The sequence below is a fragment of the Ceratotherium simum genome, chromosome 17 (assembly GCF_057802395.1).
Source record: "Ceratotherium simum simum isolate JZ-2026a chromosome 17, ASM5780239v1, whole genome shotgun sequence".
Classification (NCBI taxonomy): Eukaryota; Metazoa; Chordata; class Mammalia; order Perissodactyla; family Rhinocerotidae; genus Ceratotherium; species Ceratotherium simum.
This window is the reverse complement of record NC_141916.1, coordinates 54,177,024-54,192,000: the sequence shown is the minus strand read 5'-3', so window position 1 is coordinate 54,192,000 and position 14,977 is coordinate 54,177,024. Positions and strand designations below refer to the sequence as shown.

Sequence of the window (14,977 nt, the reverse complement as noted above, 5' to 3'; positions counted from 1 at the left end):
TATCTCCTCACCCTGCTTTACATTTAAATACAGTGCTCATCACTACCTGATATTGTATTGTTTGCTGTTCAGCTCTCTCGCTAGAATATTGGCTCCATGAGGGCAAGGACTTTGAATTGTTCTCTGCTGTATCCTCAGAGCCTGGCACTTAGTAAGCGGGTGAGTAAACTTTGGTTGCATAAATGAACACTCAATGTGAACTCTTTCAGGAAGCCTTCCCTGATTGTTCCAACCCATAACGGTCCCTTGCTCTGAATTCCTACAGCATTTAGTCTGTACCTTTTGTTGCTGTTTTAACTAACTCCTCAGCAAGGTTGTCAGCTTCTCAGGGAAGAAACTGTCTCATACATGGTATCCTTCCCATTGCTTTGCTCAGTACATAGTAAATGCTGAATAAATATATGTCATTTGTGTAAATGAATGCTGCCACCAGCCTGCATCCTGACCTGGCCAGGATCCCTCTGGCTCAACTCTATTTTGATTGAAGCAGAATTGAAGTCCCTCCTATTAACTGTAGTAGCCCCTTGCTTTTGAGAGCAAAATAACCCTAATAGAAATAATTATAATGCCCATTTTACAGATAATGAAAATAAGATTCTGATTTTTCCCAAGGTCACAGCAAAGAAGTAGCAAAGGACACCTAAAAATAAGCATTTAAATTAAATGTTTAAATAGAAAATATGTATCTTCAGCTTGTAATTGTAGTTTGTATCTTTTTGAAAGTGTCTACTGTCTGCATCACATTTTTGGGCTCTGCAGTTAGTCTGTGTTAACTGAAAAGCAACAGGTGGCAGGATAAGGATCTTAAGGGCTCAGATGTGACCAGACCTAGTTGCTGCATGGGTTAGAAATTGCTGATTCGAGAAACCTTGACTCTGGGGGCTGAGATAGAAAAGTGGGAGCAAAATAGTGGTAATCACTCTAAGTCCTGGTTCTCCCCTGTTCTTTGCCTGTCTGCATTAACTGGGACTCCTTGGGCCTCAGTGTCTCCAACTGTCAGCCCTGCTCCTGCCCTTGCTGTAAAAAGCAAGTTTTAAGTGCTTTGAACTTCTTAGAGAAAAGCTTTAGATAGATAAATGTGGGGCGTGGGGGAGGAGGGCTGTTAATTTTAGCCTGGGGTTTTCCAGCTGGCCCACTGTTTCCATCTTGAATCACTTCCACACCCTGAGCTCTGCCTGGGAGATCCGTCCTCCTGGGGGCTTCCCCCTTCCCTGGTTTGGTCTGAGCCATAATGGTAAGCATTCCAGAAAAATGCTTAAGGGAAACCTGGGTGAGTCATTTGATGCACAGCTCAGGAGGCACAGAAAACATGGTGATGAGAGATGCTGGTCCCAGTGGTGCCTGTGATGTGTGGCCTCCAAGAACCAAGAGGGTAGTATGGCCATTGTTTATGCTCCTGGTCTGTCACTAAGCAATGACTCTCTGCTACCACTTGTAGCCCTCTGAGGCCCCCCCAAGGCCGCACAGTCTCAGTTTCAACTCTATGAGAGATAAAGTTTAGGATCTGTTCCCCAGGGCCTCATGGACTCTTCATGGTTAGCATGACAATTTAATTTAGTTTGGGACAATTCTTTTAGGACAACTCAGAAGACTAGGACACCTCCTTTCTCCTCTCTCCTTCCGTGCCATCTGATTTTCCATGGGGAAGGAGGGCATTTAGGGAGAGGGAACAGGTGAGGATTTCCAGTGTCTTGCTGGTGCATTTAAATTTAGAGAAACAGCAGTCTAATCTGGCAATAATTAATTCCCTCTTCATTAGGGGCCTTCATGTGTGCCTTTTGCATATGGATGAGCTGCGGGGTCACACTGTCCCTCTGAAGAGCGACAGTTGGAAGGTGATAGAGCCCAGGGTGCTCTCCAGGCACTCGAGCTCCTTCCCCTTCTGTGCCAGTACCCGCCCCCCCCCCCCCCCCCCCCCCGGCCCCAACCCCTTCCCTCCCTCGACACCCCGCCAAGGACTAGATTCCTGTAGGGAAAGAAGGGAAAGATTAATGAGGCTTCCTCTCCCCCCTCACTGCCCCCAACCCATCCCACTGCGCCTCTTCCTGCACCCTCAGATTCCATCCAGCCCTCTCTTCCACCAGCTGCCTGCTGGGATCTCCTCAGGCCCCGCTGGGTTGACTGTGAGCCCTCCTCACCAGCTTGTTTGCCTCGCACCTCTGCTTTTAGTTGGTTCATCACTCCTTGGCCCTGCTCTGCTGCTTTCCTCTGTAGCAGTCTGTCGTTTTCTTAGGGAGTCTGACGCCCCGAATGCACACACTGCTCTGGTCCTGAGAAATCCGCTCCCTCCTCCCCACTCAACACCGTGTCCTGCATGGACTCAGCCACACTTCCCTGGGTACACAGTAAAGCTGTCCAACACCTGAAACACACACCTACACACGCATCATCATTCCTAATTCTAGCTGCAAAGATCAACGCATGGAGGCAGACACAGTCCAGGGCAGCCCAGACTGCCCTCTTGCACATTACAGTCTCCTCTCCTCCTGGAGCTCCCCCATTTCCAGGGAGCAAGTGGGGCAGAGATGGGGGTGGGGGGGAGAAATGGGACCTGGGTTGTTACCATGGCAACAGAGCCTAGCAACAGCTGAGAGGCTGCTGTGTGGGCTTTTGCAGGGCTGTTAGGAGAGCCAAACCTAGACTTGGGGGCTCAGAGGTGACTGATCCCAGCTGGGCAGCCCATGTGCCCTCCCCCGAACACACCCCTTGATTCCACCCCCACACTCCAGCAGTGCCTCTCACAGAGAAGTCATAGTGGGGAAAGCTAATGAGAGTTAACCACAGGGCTTCTAATGCTGCACAGCTTTTGGGGGGCAGCTGTGGGTGAGGGCAGGTTAGGGAGCAAGGCTGAAAATAAACCAGGCAGGGCAACCTCTTTCCTGTGGCTCCCTCTCATCTCTTTCCCATTGCTCCATTTTCTCTTCCTTCACCCTGCAGCTTCCATCTGTCTTATCAACTCCCTCTTCCTTTCCTTGCTTGCTCCATTGCCCGTCCTTCTACGTAATTTTCCCTTTTTTTTCTGTCTCCTTTCTCATGGTCTCTCTTGACCTTCACTGGCAAGTAACAAGCAAGCCACTCTTCCAGTTTCTCTCTTGCTCCGGCTGCTCCTCATCATCAGGACTGCTCCCTTCAGTTTCTCTTCCTTCCATTCCCTCCCAAGTCAAAGCCCCTGAATCTCAACTCCAGGTCAGAGCAGGTCTGGAGGGGTTCCCCGCTTCATCCTTCTTTTCCTCCCTCTTGGCTGCCCATTGCCTCTCCCCCTCTCCTCTCCACAGGGCTCATAAGGCAGAACCAGGGACTCAAGTATCTTGCAAAGGCTTTATTTGAAAATTTTGAAACCTACATCCCACAAGAATTCAAGATTATCACCACAAGAAGAAAGAGATAATACAAAAATATATATCACAGCATAGGAGCCAGGTAAGAGAGGAAGAAGGAAGGAAGATGGAAAAATAGTGAGAAGTAGGGACAAACCTGAGGGGAAGGCGAGAGGGAAGGTGAAAGGCAGGAGAGTAGAAGAACCAAGGAGGGAGGAAGGAGGGGTGTGAGGGAGCCCCGTAAGGGGAGGGTAATTGGGAGGCAGAGCTCCCCATGGCCTTGAACCAGCTGGCTCCAGTCCCTGGCAGCCTAGGTGGAGTTAGGGAGGCCCTCAGAGAGTCTGGGAAGTGGAGGACTGGCTCAGAGGCTCTGAATTGCAGAGAGTGACACATACAGACAGCCAGGACGGATAAGACAAAAGGGACTTAGGAGGAAGGGAAGGGCAAATGGGAGCCCCTTTCTCATGTAGTGCAGCAGGTGACTCCCCAAAACCCATCTCTAAGACAACAGAATTTAGCAGTGGGGTGGGGGAGAGGTTGGGGCCTCACTACCCCCATTCCCATGGGGGAGCCCTCAGGGTAATGAGTGCGCCCTTGGAGTGGGATGGGGGAGACAGTGAAACACATGGTATGGAATGGGATGAGACCATGACAGATGGGGGCCCAAGGAGCCCCCAACTCACCTCCCACCCACCTCTGGGGCAGCATGCAGGGGCCACAGAAACTAGATCAGTGGGTATTCCTGAGGGAGAGTGTGAGCACAACACGCAACACCACGACATGGGGCCGGGAAGTGCATGAGAGAGGTGACGGCGAAGTCACCCACTGACCACTGAGTGACTGAGCTGAGCATGGAACGTGGGAGGAAAAGAAAGTGAAAAAGGAGAAACCTAAGGGAGAAAGGGAGGGGTCCACGGAGGGCAGAGAGGTAGATGGGGAGAGGGTGCAGAGACTGGCTGTACAAGAGCATGAGTGTGTGCAATGGCCTGTGAGGGTGGAGGAGAGTGTGCAAGGCTTTCATGTGAGTGTGCAAGGGTAGGGATGGGGGTCCAGAAGCCACAAATATGTGAGGCCCCCACCTAAAGGAGGGTGAGCAGGTACAATCACCTATGGGCCAGTGAGTGTTCCAGGGTACTGTGCAAGGGAGGAGCCAGGAGCACCTGTGGCCCCAGCTCCCACAGCTGTCCCCCCTAAGTGGGATGGGGGTTATGCCGGCCTCTTGGCCTCCTGCTTGGTGGCACCCCAAAGTTGAGGGGCATCACAGATTCACCAGGGGAATCCTGAGAGGAAGAGGGAAAGGGCACAGTCAGGAACCAATGGGTAGGTGAGAATTGGAGGAAAGTCCAAGAAAAAAGAAAGGAAATCAAGCTTAAAAGGGCAGAGTTGGAGTTAAATGGCAGCATGAGAACAGGACATAGGTCCACAAGAGAGTGGAGGAAGGAAGGGTCCCCCAGAGAGGAGCTGGTCCAGTCCCCTAGGGAGGGCCAGGGACTGTAGGGGGGCCGGACCTGCCTCCTCCCCACCCACCCAGGAGGGAGCACCCCAACCATGGCTCTGGAGACCTATATTGGCTTCCCTCCCTGCCCTCCCATCCCTTTGCCCCTGTCCTCACCGGTTCAATTGGAAGGCTGGAGCCCCCTTGGGCTGGGGCATCCCAGGCCGGGGTCCCCCTCGGGGCTCCTCATGGTCAGGGGTGGGGGTGGGCGAATCCCCGAAGGCCCCCAGCACAGTGACCCCGGCTGGGGACAGGTCTGTCAGCGGCTGCTGGCTCTCCTCCTGCCTCAGGGCACCTTGCTGTCCTGAGGGCCTGCGCCGCTTCTGGCTGCGGTCCCAGCTGGTGCACCGGAAGGAAAGAGGTTCTCTCACACATTTAAGAAGCCCCCATTGTGGGCCTGCAGCGCTGGTCACCCCTAGCCTCCCTCAGGCACCCCCAACATCCTACAGCAGAGAAACTGGCCTGTAACAGATCCCCACACCAGATCTCCTGAGACTGTGTGTCCATAAAACCACTTCCCCTGCCCCCCAGGGGGCTTGGGGATCTAAACCATCCTCCCAACCTGGTCCAGATCCACAGAATGAGTACCTCCCCCTGCCAACACATAGAGTCCCCCAGAACTGCCCCCTCCCCCATGTCATTTCTCTCCTCAGCAGGCGCCTGGCAGGTTTAGTTCTAGTTCAAAGTCAGCTAATGACCTGGACACCTGAGTCTAATGATTCTCTCGGTAAAGTGTGAAGGACTGAGTGACCCATTATTAAACGTGTGCAAAGAAAACTCCGGAATCTCTCTCCTCAGGCAGCCCTAAGAAGGGGCTCTGCAGAGTGGGTCAATTTTCTCTGTTGGAGGAAATAGGGATGAGGGATGCGCACCAAAGCCCCCCATGCACATAAATAATTCCCCCACCTCCCATTATCCTGTATTTCCCTGGGAAGAAGGAATCTGCTTTGATTTCTCATTGTCTCCCCCAACCCACATCCATACTATCTTCTCCCAAGGTCTTGCCTTAATCCACCACTTCCCACCCCACCTCCAGCAAAACTGCCTTTGCTCCTTCCCTCCTTTCAGCTAAACATTGCCAAACATTCAGTCCCCATCTGCCAGCACCCTCCTCTCCCCGGCTTACCAGAACTTGAAGATGATGCCAGTGGCCACAAGAACGATGATGATGGAGATGGTAATTGTGACATAGAGCTGGGGGTCCACACCTGATTGGGGTAGGGAGAAAGTTTTAGGGAGGCTTGAGGTGGTAGGAACCAAGGCGGGGGTGGGGGGTGGGATTAGGATGTGATTCAGTAAGCTTGAGGAGTGTGCCATTTGAATCCACATTGCCCAGCTTTCTCTGCTTTTCTGGAGCCTCCCCACTTTATTCTTATCATCAGCTTTCCCCAGTTTTCAGCTTATTTCCTCCCAAATCCTTTTCCTCCACCTTCCCAAATCTTCTGTATACGTGTGATGAGGAGGAGGCTCCAAGATCAAAGAGAACCCCCCTCTCCGCACAGAAACTAGGGGGTGGAAACGTCCATCTCTGCCCTGGCTCCACCCCCAACCCACTGGCCCTATCTCGGCATTCCCTGAGCAAGACGTCACCCTAGAGGTCCCTTTCATCCATGGGGTTCCTCTGCCTGAAGCACTCCCACTCCGTTCTCAAGGTCCAGCTCAAATGTCAGTTCTTGGAAGGGGTCTAGATCCCCAGGCAGAAGCAGTCCCTCCCTCTCTCCTTTCCTGAGAACCTGCTGTGTGTGCCTCTATCAGAGCATTTATTACACTGACTCATCCCCCAAGTGTGTACACCTCTGTCTCCTCCAGTGGACCTGAGCTCCTCAAGGGCTCGGCCGGCATCTTCATCTCTGCCTCCTGTGCCAGCATAGTGCCTGACACATTTGTGGAAGGAGCTAACAGACAAAGCCTCTGTTGCTGTCCTTAGAGTCTTCACCCAGCCTCCCGACCCCTCATATCCCTACCAGCCTCTCCCACTCCCACTCACCTTCCCCATGGCCCCCAAACAGGAACGGCCGCAGGGTGGCAGGCGCTTCTCCAAGGATAAGCCCATCTCCATCACCCCGCATGGAGTCTGAGTTGGGGTGTGGGGTAGCCAGCCCATGGGGGGCTGCAAAACCATAGTCCAGGGGCAGAAATCCAGGATTGGCAGAGTTGGGGTCCCCCCCATCCTCTCGAGACACTGTAGGGCCCCATACAATAGCCCAGGGGTATTGGGATGAGGGTGGCCCCTCCTCAAAGCCTGATGGGGTGGCAGGGGGCGCAGTGCCCGGCAGGACTTGCCGACGTGATCTTGGGACCCGAGGGGATCGGCTTGGTGGGGGTGCCCGCTCCCACACGCACACATGGCGTGGGGCCGAGGGACCTCCCCGGGCACAGGGGGGCCGGGCTGGGGCTGGTGGGGTTCGAGGGGAGGAGGAGGAACCTTGAGCAGGTGGTGGGAGGGGCAGCAACAACAGTGGCCAGAGAGGGAGGAGGTGGGACAGCAGCAGTGCAGGCCTGCAAGAAAGGACAGAAAAGTGGGTGAGACAAGCCCATCTTGGGCCTAAGTGTAGGGAGGACAGGCTCATACCAGAGATCCCAGGCTGCCTCCCTCCAGGTTTCTCTGCAAAAGCAGGTGGGCCTTGGGAAGACCAGCCCCATTTCCTAACTTCCTAGGGTCTGACCCTCAGGATAGAAGGCCCTGGGGGGCGTAGGACGGAAATGGCCAAGATTCCAGGAAAAGTGGCCACCAAGTTCCCTCTGCTGTGCCAAACTTACCACATCCTGGACTCCATGTCCGAGATCTTCCTCAGCTGTGACCCAGATTTTCAGCCTTTACTGGGGGAGAGAGGGGGTTGTCACATCCCAACCCTGCCCTGAGTACTTCCCCAGCTCATTCATCCACTAATTCTATGCCCATCTCCCCTCCCAGGCTGCCAGCTGCCAGCTATGCTGCTGCCACCCAGGATCCACTGCCGATGAGCATCCTTTTGGGGAAAAACTCCCAGAGTGGTTCTCTGTCTAGCCCCCAGCCCCTCTTTACAACTTCCCAGGTCCCCACCCCAGGGTCTACTCTCACTTCTCTGGCTTCCTTCCTTCTCATTTCCTCTGCCCACAGCTCCAAGCTTTTCTTGGATCTTAATTTAGAGCCAAGAACCTTGTGATTCCTTGAGCACCTACCGCTAGGGAGGGAGATTGAGAGTGGGGGAGGGAAGAGGAAGTCAATCTGAGTGAGTGTGTGGTGCGTGCACAGGGGGAGCATCCCAGCCTGCCCACCCCACTTGTAGCCCCAGCATTTCTGATTAGCCCTGCATCTTCAGGAGAAGGGGAGGAGATGGAGGGATGGAAAGAAAGAGACAGAGAAAAAGAGGTGGGTGGGAGAAAAACTACAGAATATAATTTTTGCTTGGTGTTTAATCATTGCAGTGCATAGGTGCCCTATGAAGGGAGGTGGAGTTGGGGAGAGGCCACCCCCTCAAATGTAGCTCTCCTGGGTAAACAGTCCTGGGAGAATCAGGATGGTTGGTTTTGAAAGAGGAAGGACATGTTCTCAGAGCTGAGGGTGATGGATCCAGGAGGACCAGGCTCCCCAGAGTGAATGAGGATGTGACACTCTGTGTCCTCTGGATTCTGGGTCTAAATCTGTACATTAAGTACTCTCAGAGAATAACAGGGGAATAAGAGGGAAAAGTCTGGGGAAGGGAATGGAGAAGGGGGCAATGGGGAGAGATGTGAAGGGGGAAAGGCTGAGAGAGGGAAGGTTGGTGAGGAGAGAGGAGAAAGGCGAAGCAGAAGTGGGCATGGAGTGCAGGGTGAGGGAGAGGAGTCAGTCCTGAAAGAATGGACCGGGAAGGCGGGTACAGAAGACTGGAAGCTGGGAGGATGCTGAAGGGAGAAGAGGACAAGAGTAAAGGTCAGAGAGGGAAACTGAGGGCAAAGAGGGCACAGGAGCCGGGAAGAAGGGGGAAGGGCAGAAGGAGAAGGAAGGGAAGGTGCAGGCAGGACAGGAAGTGGAAAGAGTGGAAAGGTAAGAGAGTTAAGGGGTGGAGGAGACCAGGGATGGGAGAAAGAAAATGGGAAAGGAGACAGCATAATACTGAGGACAAAATGAGAAGAGGAAGGGACCCGGTGGAGAATGGGAACAGCAAAGATGGAGGAGTTGGAAATTGTTTCTTCAAATTTAAAGGGATATAGAGCTATGGAAAGGGATGGGGATGGGGGCATGGTGGGGAGAAGTGAGAGCGGGACAGGAAGAGAACAATGCTGGAGGGAGGAAGCAGTGTTAGAGCGAACCAGTGAAGCGGAGAAGGGCTCACAGGGACATCTGTGGCCAGCTGACTCCAGGACTCACTTGCCTCTCCGCCTTGTGCATCCCCCCCCCCCCCGCAACCAACGTCAACTCCAGTCCCCGGACCCCGCACCCCCATTAGCCACCCCCTCCAGGAAGCCCGCAGTCCCCAGGCTGGCGCGCCACCCCCACCCTCTCCTCGCTCCTCACCGACCTGTTGTGCGCAGGAGACAGCTGGGGGTGGGGCAGGAGCCTTGGGGTGGGGGAACGCGGCCGCATCCCTAGCGTTGCCCGGAGCCCACCCCTCCCACAGGCCCGCGCTCCCCGGACAGGGCTGGAAAGCGGTGAGAGTGGGGGGAAAACGAGGACCAGGAGGTCGGCGAAGGGATTCCGAAGGAGGGAGCGCCGAGAGCAGAAAGGGAACCCGAGGCAGGAGGATGCACGGAGCCGAGAGCTGAGCCGAAGGCGGGATGGAGGCAGCCGCGGGGACGGTGACCGCTGCGCCAGGAGGGCAGGATGGAGTTGGGACCGGCGGAGGGATGGAGAGCGCGGCGGGGAAGGAGCGCTTAAGGGCTGGAGGCTTGAGCCCAGGCGGGGGACCGCGCCGAGAGGGACGAGGGGCGAAAGGCAAGGAGTCGGGAAGGGCAGGGCCAGGGTCCTTGGAGTGGGGCCGTGGGGGGTTCCTCTCACTCACCTGCATGCCTGGCGCGGTGGCGCGACAGCTGCGGGCGCTCAGGGCTGCGCGGGACTGGGGGGTCGCGGGAGCGGGTGGGGCACGGGGCATGGTCAGGGGGTTTGGACGGCTGCGGGGCGCTGGAGAGGGTGCGGGGCTGGCGCCCGGGGCGCGGGGCGGCGGCGGCGGCGGCGGGAGATGCTCGGCTCGGCTTGGCTCGGCTCGGCTCGGGCAGCGCTCGGCTCGGCTGGGCTCGGCGCGGCAGCTCCGAGCTCTCGGTCTCCGCCTCTCTCCCTCCCGCCCGTAGGCCACGCACGTTTAACCCTCCCGCTGCCGCACCACAGTAGTCGCGGTCAGCTGTGTCCCAGGTGGAGGGTCGGAAAGGGCAGTGGATGGTGAGCGACCGTCTGATTTCCTGGGTTCTGACGGCGGGCTTCCCCACCCCTTTCACCCCAACTCCATGGATATCCATGGTCACCCTAGTCAGTTTCTGAGATTCTGAGTCACCCAACTCTCTACGTCCCCAACTCTGTTTCACCCCTGGTAGAGCTTACCGAGTACCAGGGATCAAGGTGGGGGTGAAGATCTTGCACCATCCTTGGATTATCCCAACAGCTTGATCCCTGGATTCCACTCTGGCCCTGCTACCATGCCTTCTCCCCGAAGCAACCCAAATGATCTTTAAAATGAGTAGATCAAGTCGCATTACTCAGCTTTCTAGCACTCAGAATATCCAAACTCCCTACTGTGACTTACAAGGCCCTATATGACCTGGCTCCGAGGTAGCTCTCTGATTTCCTCTCCTAACAGTCTTTATGCCCGAGCCACACTGGACCTGATCTTTGTTCCTAGAACTAGAGGAGCTTAACCTGCTGCAGGGCCTTTGCACTTACTGTCCCTCTGCCTGGCATGTTTTTCCCTGGCTTTTCACAATGACTCACTCTTTTCATTAAAATCTCACTTAGATCCACTGTCACCTCCTCTGGGAGGCCTTCCCTAACTTCTCTATCAAAAGCAGCTTCTCCTGCCCCCACTCTCACCCCATCCCACCCCATCCCTCTCTATCATGTTACCCTCTTTTAGTCAAGTTGCACTTCTAGAACACCGCACTCTCCTAGTTTCTCTGCAACCTCACTGGCTTTTCCTTCTTAGTCTTCTTCTGCTCAACCTCTAAATGTCAGAGCCTCCTAGGGCTTGGTCCCTGGCCCTCTTCTCTTTCCACATTCTCTGTCCAGTGATGTCATCCAGTCCCAGGGCTTAAATACTATGTAAATGTCAGCGAGTCCTAAATTTATATCCAAAGCTCCAGACTCATTTATTCAGCAGCCTACTTGACATCTCCACTTGGATGTCTGGCAATAGCCATGCGAAGCTAATGCGGCTAAAATAGATGTCTTGAATTCTCCCCCTGCCAATCCATTCCTCTTCCAGTGTTCCCCATGCTGGGACATGATGACTCCTACTTGTTCAGGCTAAAAACTAGGAAACATCCTTCATCTCTTTCCCTTTTCTCACTGATTCCACCCTGTATCTAACTTGCTCACAAGTCTTATGAGCTCTGCATCCAACATATATCCTGAATCTATCCACTTCTCTCCATCTTTGCTAATATCATTTTGGTCCAAGCCACCATCTCTCATCTGGAACATCACAATCGCTTCCTAGCTGGCCCCTCGCTTCTGCCCTTGCCCTTTACAAACTAGTCTTCACCATATCTAGTAATATTTTAAAAATCTAAATCATATCATGATCTTCCCTGCTTAAAATATTTGAATGGCTTTTCATTGTACTTGGAATAAATCTGAACTCCTTGTTAGGAGAAGCCCTCCAACTTATATTCCTTCTCAATGTCCAAACAACGTTCCTGCCAGATCGGACTTCTTGCTGTTCTAGAACATCCAAAATCATTCTCTTTGCACCCCTGCACTTTTGATTCCTTCTTCCTGGAATCCTTTGTTCCCCTGCCCATCTTCACCTGATTGGCTCCCTCTTGTCATTCAGCTACCCACTCTATGTCATCAGTATGTTTCATTGTCTTCCCAACTCATCACTCTCTGAAACCATCTTATATTTGTTTACTGTTTGTTGTCTGCCTTCTCGCCCCTACATACGCCGCTGGAGAATGCAGATCTCATTTGTCTTGTTCACCCTGATCCTTCCTCACGCCTTGGACATAGTAGATGCTCAGTATTTATTGCTTAGTGAACTTCACCGGGGACCCCTGCCCACTCTGAACTCTTCATTCCCTTCTCAGCTTTCCACCTGCCTTTCCTCTCTATCTGCCTGCCCTCCCTGTGCCAAATGCTTTAGGCTGAGTCTCTGCTCACACCCACCACCCCTCTAGACCCTTCATCCCCTGCGTTATTACTATCATTAGCTTGGCACTCCTGCCTCCCGGAAGGAAGCCTGCTGTTCTGACCAGCATCTGCAGCGGCTGCCCTCCTGCTTGTCTGTCCCTGACAGCCCTTCATTCCAAGATCAGAACAAGAGTGAGTGAGCCATCCTCCTAGTGTCTCCCAGTGGCAGGGGAAAGGCCATGCACAGTGGATGTGAACTGGGCCATGTGAGGCAGGGTGTGCAAATTACGCCATATCCTGGGCCCCAGTGCATCCTGAGGATGTGCTCTAGGAGGACTCATTATGTGATGGGTGTGAGTTTAATTTATCAAGGGAATATTCACTACCAGTGTGTCTTTTACACTGAGGACTTTGAGTCATTATCAATTATTTCTAGTATCTTGATTCATTCATCCTTTCAACGACTGTTTTTTGAACACCTCCTGCACGCTGGGTGCTATGCTCCGGGCTGGGAATACAGTGGAGAGCAAGAACAAAGTCATCACTGTCTTCATGGAACTTAGAATCTAGTGAAGGACACAATGAAATACAGAGTGATAAATGTGTCTTCTGATGAATTTGAGGACCTTCCCACACTCCACAGTCCATAAATTCTCTGCCTGTGTCTGGCTCTGCTGGTATCTTGATCATTATCTCCGGGCTCGTTGGGAGTTCCCAGTATTTGTCAGGGTAAATTGCTCTCTGGTTCCTGTCCTCAAATGTCCAGCATCCTTCTGAACTCTTCTCATCCTCAGCTGACGATTTTGCTTGCTGCTTTTCTGAGAAAATAGAAGCAGACAGAAGAGACCTTCCCCACTTCCACCACCACATCCCAGCCCCACCTTTCCTTCTGTGGGGGATCCGAGGCCTTTTCAACCACCCAAAGGCATCACTCCAGCGACTGTCTCTCCCTCTCCTGCAGCATCTCTACTTGATTATTCCCAGCAGCATGTAAGCATGCTGTAATTTCCTGCAGCTTAAAACAAACCCTCCATCATCTGCCCCTCTCTACTTCCCTTTATAGCAAAGCATCTCAGAAGATGGTCTCTATTCACTGTCTTTTCGACTACTCCTTCTGTTCCTTCTCTTTTTCTTTTATTAACTTAAACTGTTTAATTTTTGTAATTCATTATTTTGAATTGGTAATACATTCACATGTGCAAAAAAAGTTTTCGATATATAAAAAGGTATATAGGGGGCCAGCCTGGTGGCGTAGTGGTTGAGTTCGCCAACATACACGGACATACACACCACTCGTTAAGCTATGCTGTGGTGGTGTCCCACATACAGAGTAGAGGAAGATTGGCACAGATGTTAGCTCAGGGACAATCTTCGTCAAGCAAAAAGAGGAAGATTGGCAACAGATGTTAGCTCGGGGCCAATCTTCCTTACTAGAGAAAAAAAAAAGTATATAAAGTTCTCATTCTCACTTCTGTCCACCATCTTTCCAGTTCCCATCCCTGCCCTCATTGGGACTAACTTCTATGTGTTCTTCCATAGTTTCTTTATGCATACACAAGCAAATAGTAGTATACGTTCTTACTCTCCCATGTATTTTACATAAAAATTGGCATGCCGTGTACACTGTTCTACATCTTTCCTTTTTGACTTAACAATCTATCTTTGCTATCTTGCCATATCAATGCCAATCAATAGGGAGCTTTGTCATCCTTTTACACAGCCTCATAGTATGCTGACCTATGGATATACTCCCAATCTCTCTTGAACCCATTCCTGTTGGGTGTCTGTCCAAACTACCCTGCTGAAATTCCTCTTGTCAAGGCTACCTATGACCTCTATGTTTCCAAATCTAAAGGGCAATTGACAGTGTCATTTTACTTGGAGATCGGCAGCCTTTGATACAGGTGATCACGTCCCCTTCTAGAAACACTTTCTTATCTGACTTTTATGACACTACACTGTCCTGATTTTTGTCCTATACACTGGTTCCTCCTTCTCAGTCTCCTTTGCTAGTTCCTCTTCATTTCCCTGACTGCCACATCTTGGCTCTCTATCTATGGTCACACCCCAGGGGTCTCATTCAGGCTTTGGGCTTTAAATATCATTTTTACTGATAACTCCTAAATGTTTATCACCAGCCCAGCCTCTTCCCTTCTCCCAGACTTTTCTCTTCAGTAGTGAACCTGCCCCTCCCTCAGCACTTCCTCTCTTACTAAATGGCATCTCCATTCTTCCAGATGATCAGGACAAAAATCTTGGAGTCCTTGGAGTCCTTTTTTTTTTTTTTTTAATTTCTCTATAGCTAGCTAGTGTTTTCTTTTATTTAACTTTATTATCATTAAATATATACAAATATAATACATATAATTATATATATATAAAACACAAGATACTAACATATGTTAGTTATAAAGCAGAAAAATAAAATGAATATCTGTGAACCCACCACCCAACCCAAGAAATAAAAAGTTACCAATAACTTGCATTTATGTGATTCCCCATCCTCCCATCCCCCTGCCTCCTCCCTGTAATCACTACCTCCCCAATTTTATTATTCCATTGTTTTTTAAATATAGTTTTCTCACAAATGGATATAAGCTTAAAGAATATGTTGTTTAGTCTTGCTTATATTCAAGCTCTCTAAAAAATGATATTATATGTAATCTTCTGGTACATGTCTGTTTTTTTCACTCAATATAATGTTCCCAAGATTTATCCACACTGTTGCATGTAGCTGGAGTTCATACACTTTCACTGGAATATAATGCGCCACTGTGTGACTATACCAAATATATCATAATTTATCTATTCTCCTGTTGATGGATTTATGAATTGTTTCTATTTTTTTGCTATTATAAACATTGTTGCTATGAACATTATTGTATTTGTCTCCTGTATATGTGCAAGAGTTTCTCTAGAATATAT

At 51.5% G+C, this 14,977-nt stretch overlaps 1 protein-coding gene across 2 annotated transcripts; it reads right to left on the bottom strand.

Moving 5' to 3' along the window:
• Nucleotides 1-3,305: 3,305 nt before the first annotated feature.
• On the bottom strand, nt 3,306-9,960 carry PIANP (PILR alpha associated neural protein). 2 transcript variants are annotated; one of them, XM_004438711.2, is made up of 6 exons: nt 9,777-9,960; nt 7,573-7,632; nt 6,800-7,311; nt 5,939-6,020; nt 4,930-5,151; nt 3,306-4,597 (listed from the first exon to the last, which is right to left on the bottom strand). In XM_004438711.2, the coding sequence occupies exons 2-6, from the start codon at nt 7,587-7,589 to the stop codon at nt 4,576-4,578; spliced, it is 855 nt and encodes a 284-aa protein (XP_004438768.1). In that variant the 5' UTR covers nt 7,590-7,632; nt 9,777-9,960; the 3' UTR covers nt 3,306-4,575. The 2 variants fall into 2 exon arrangements, with proteins under 2 accessions (XP_004438768.1, XP_087298958.1); XM_087442832.1 differs by lacking the exons at nt 7,573-7,632; nt 9,777-9,960 and having other exon boundaries at nt 6,800-7,503.
• Nucleotides 9,961-14,977: the final 5,017 nt, after the last annotated feature.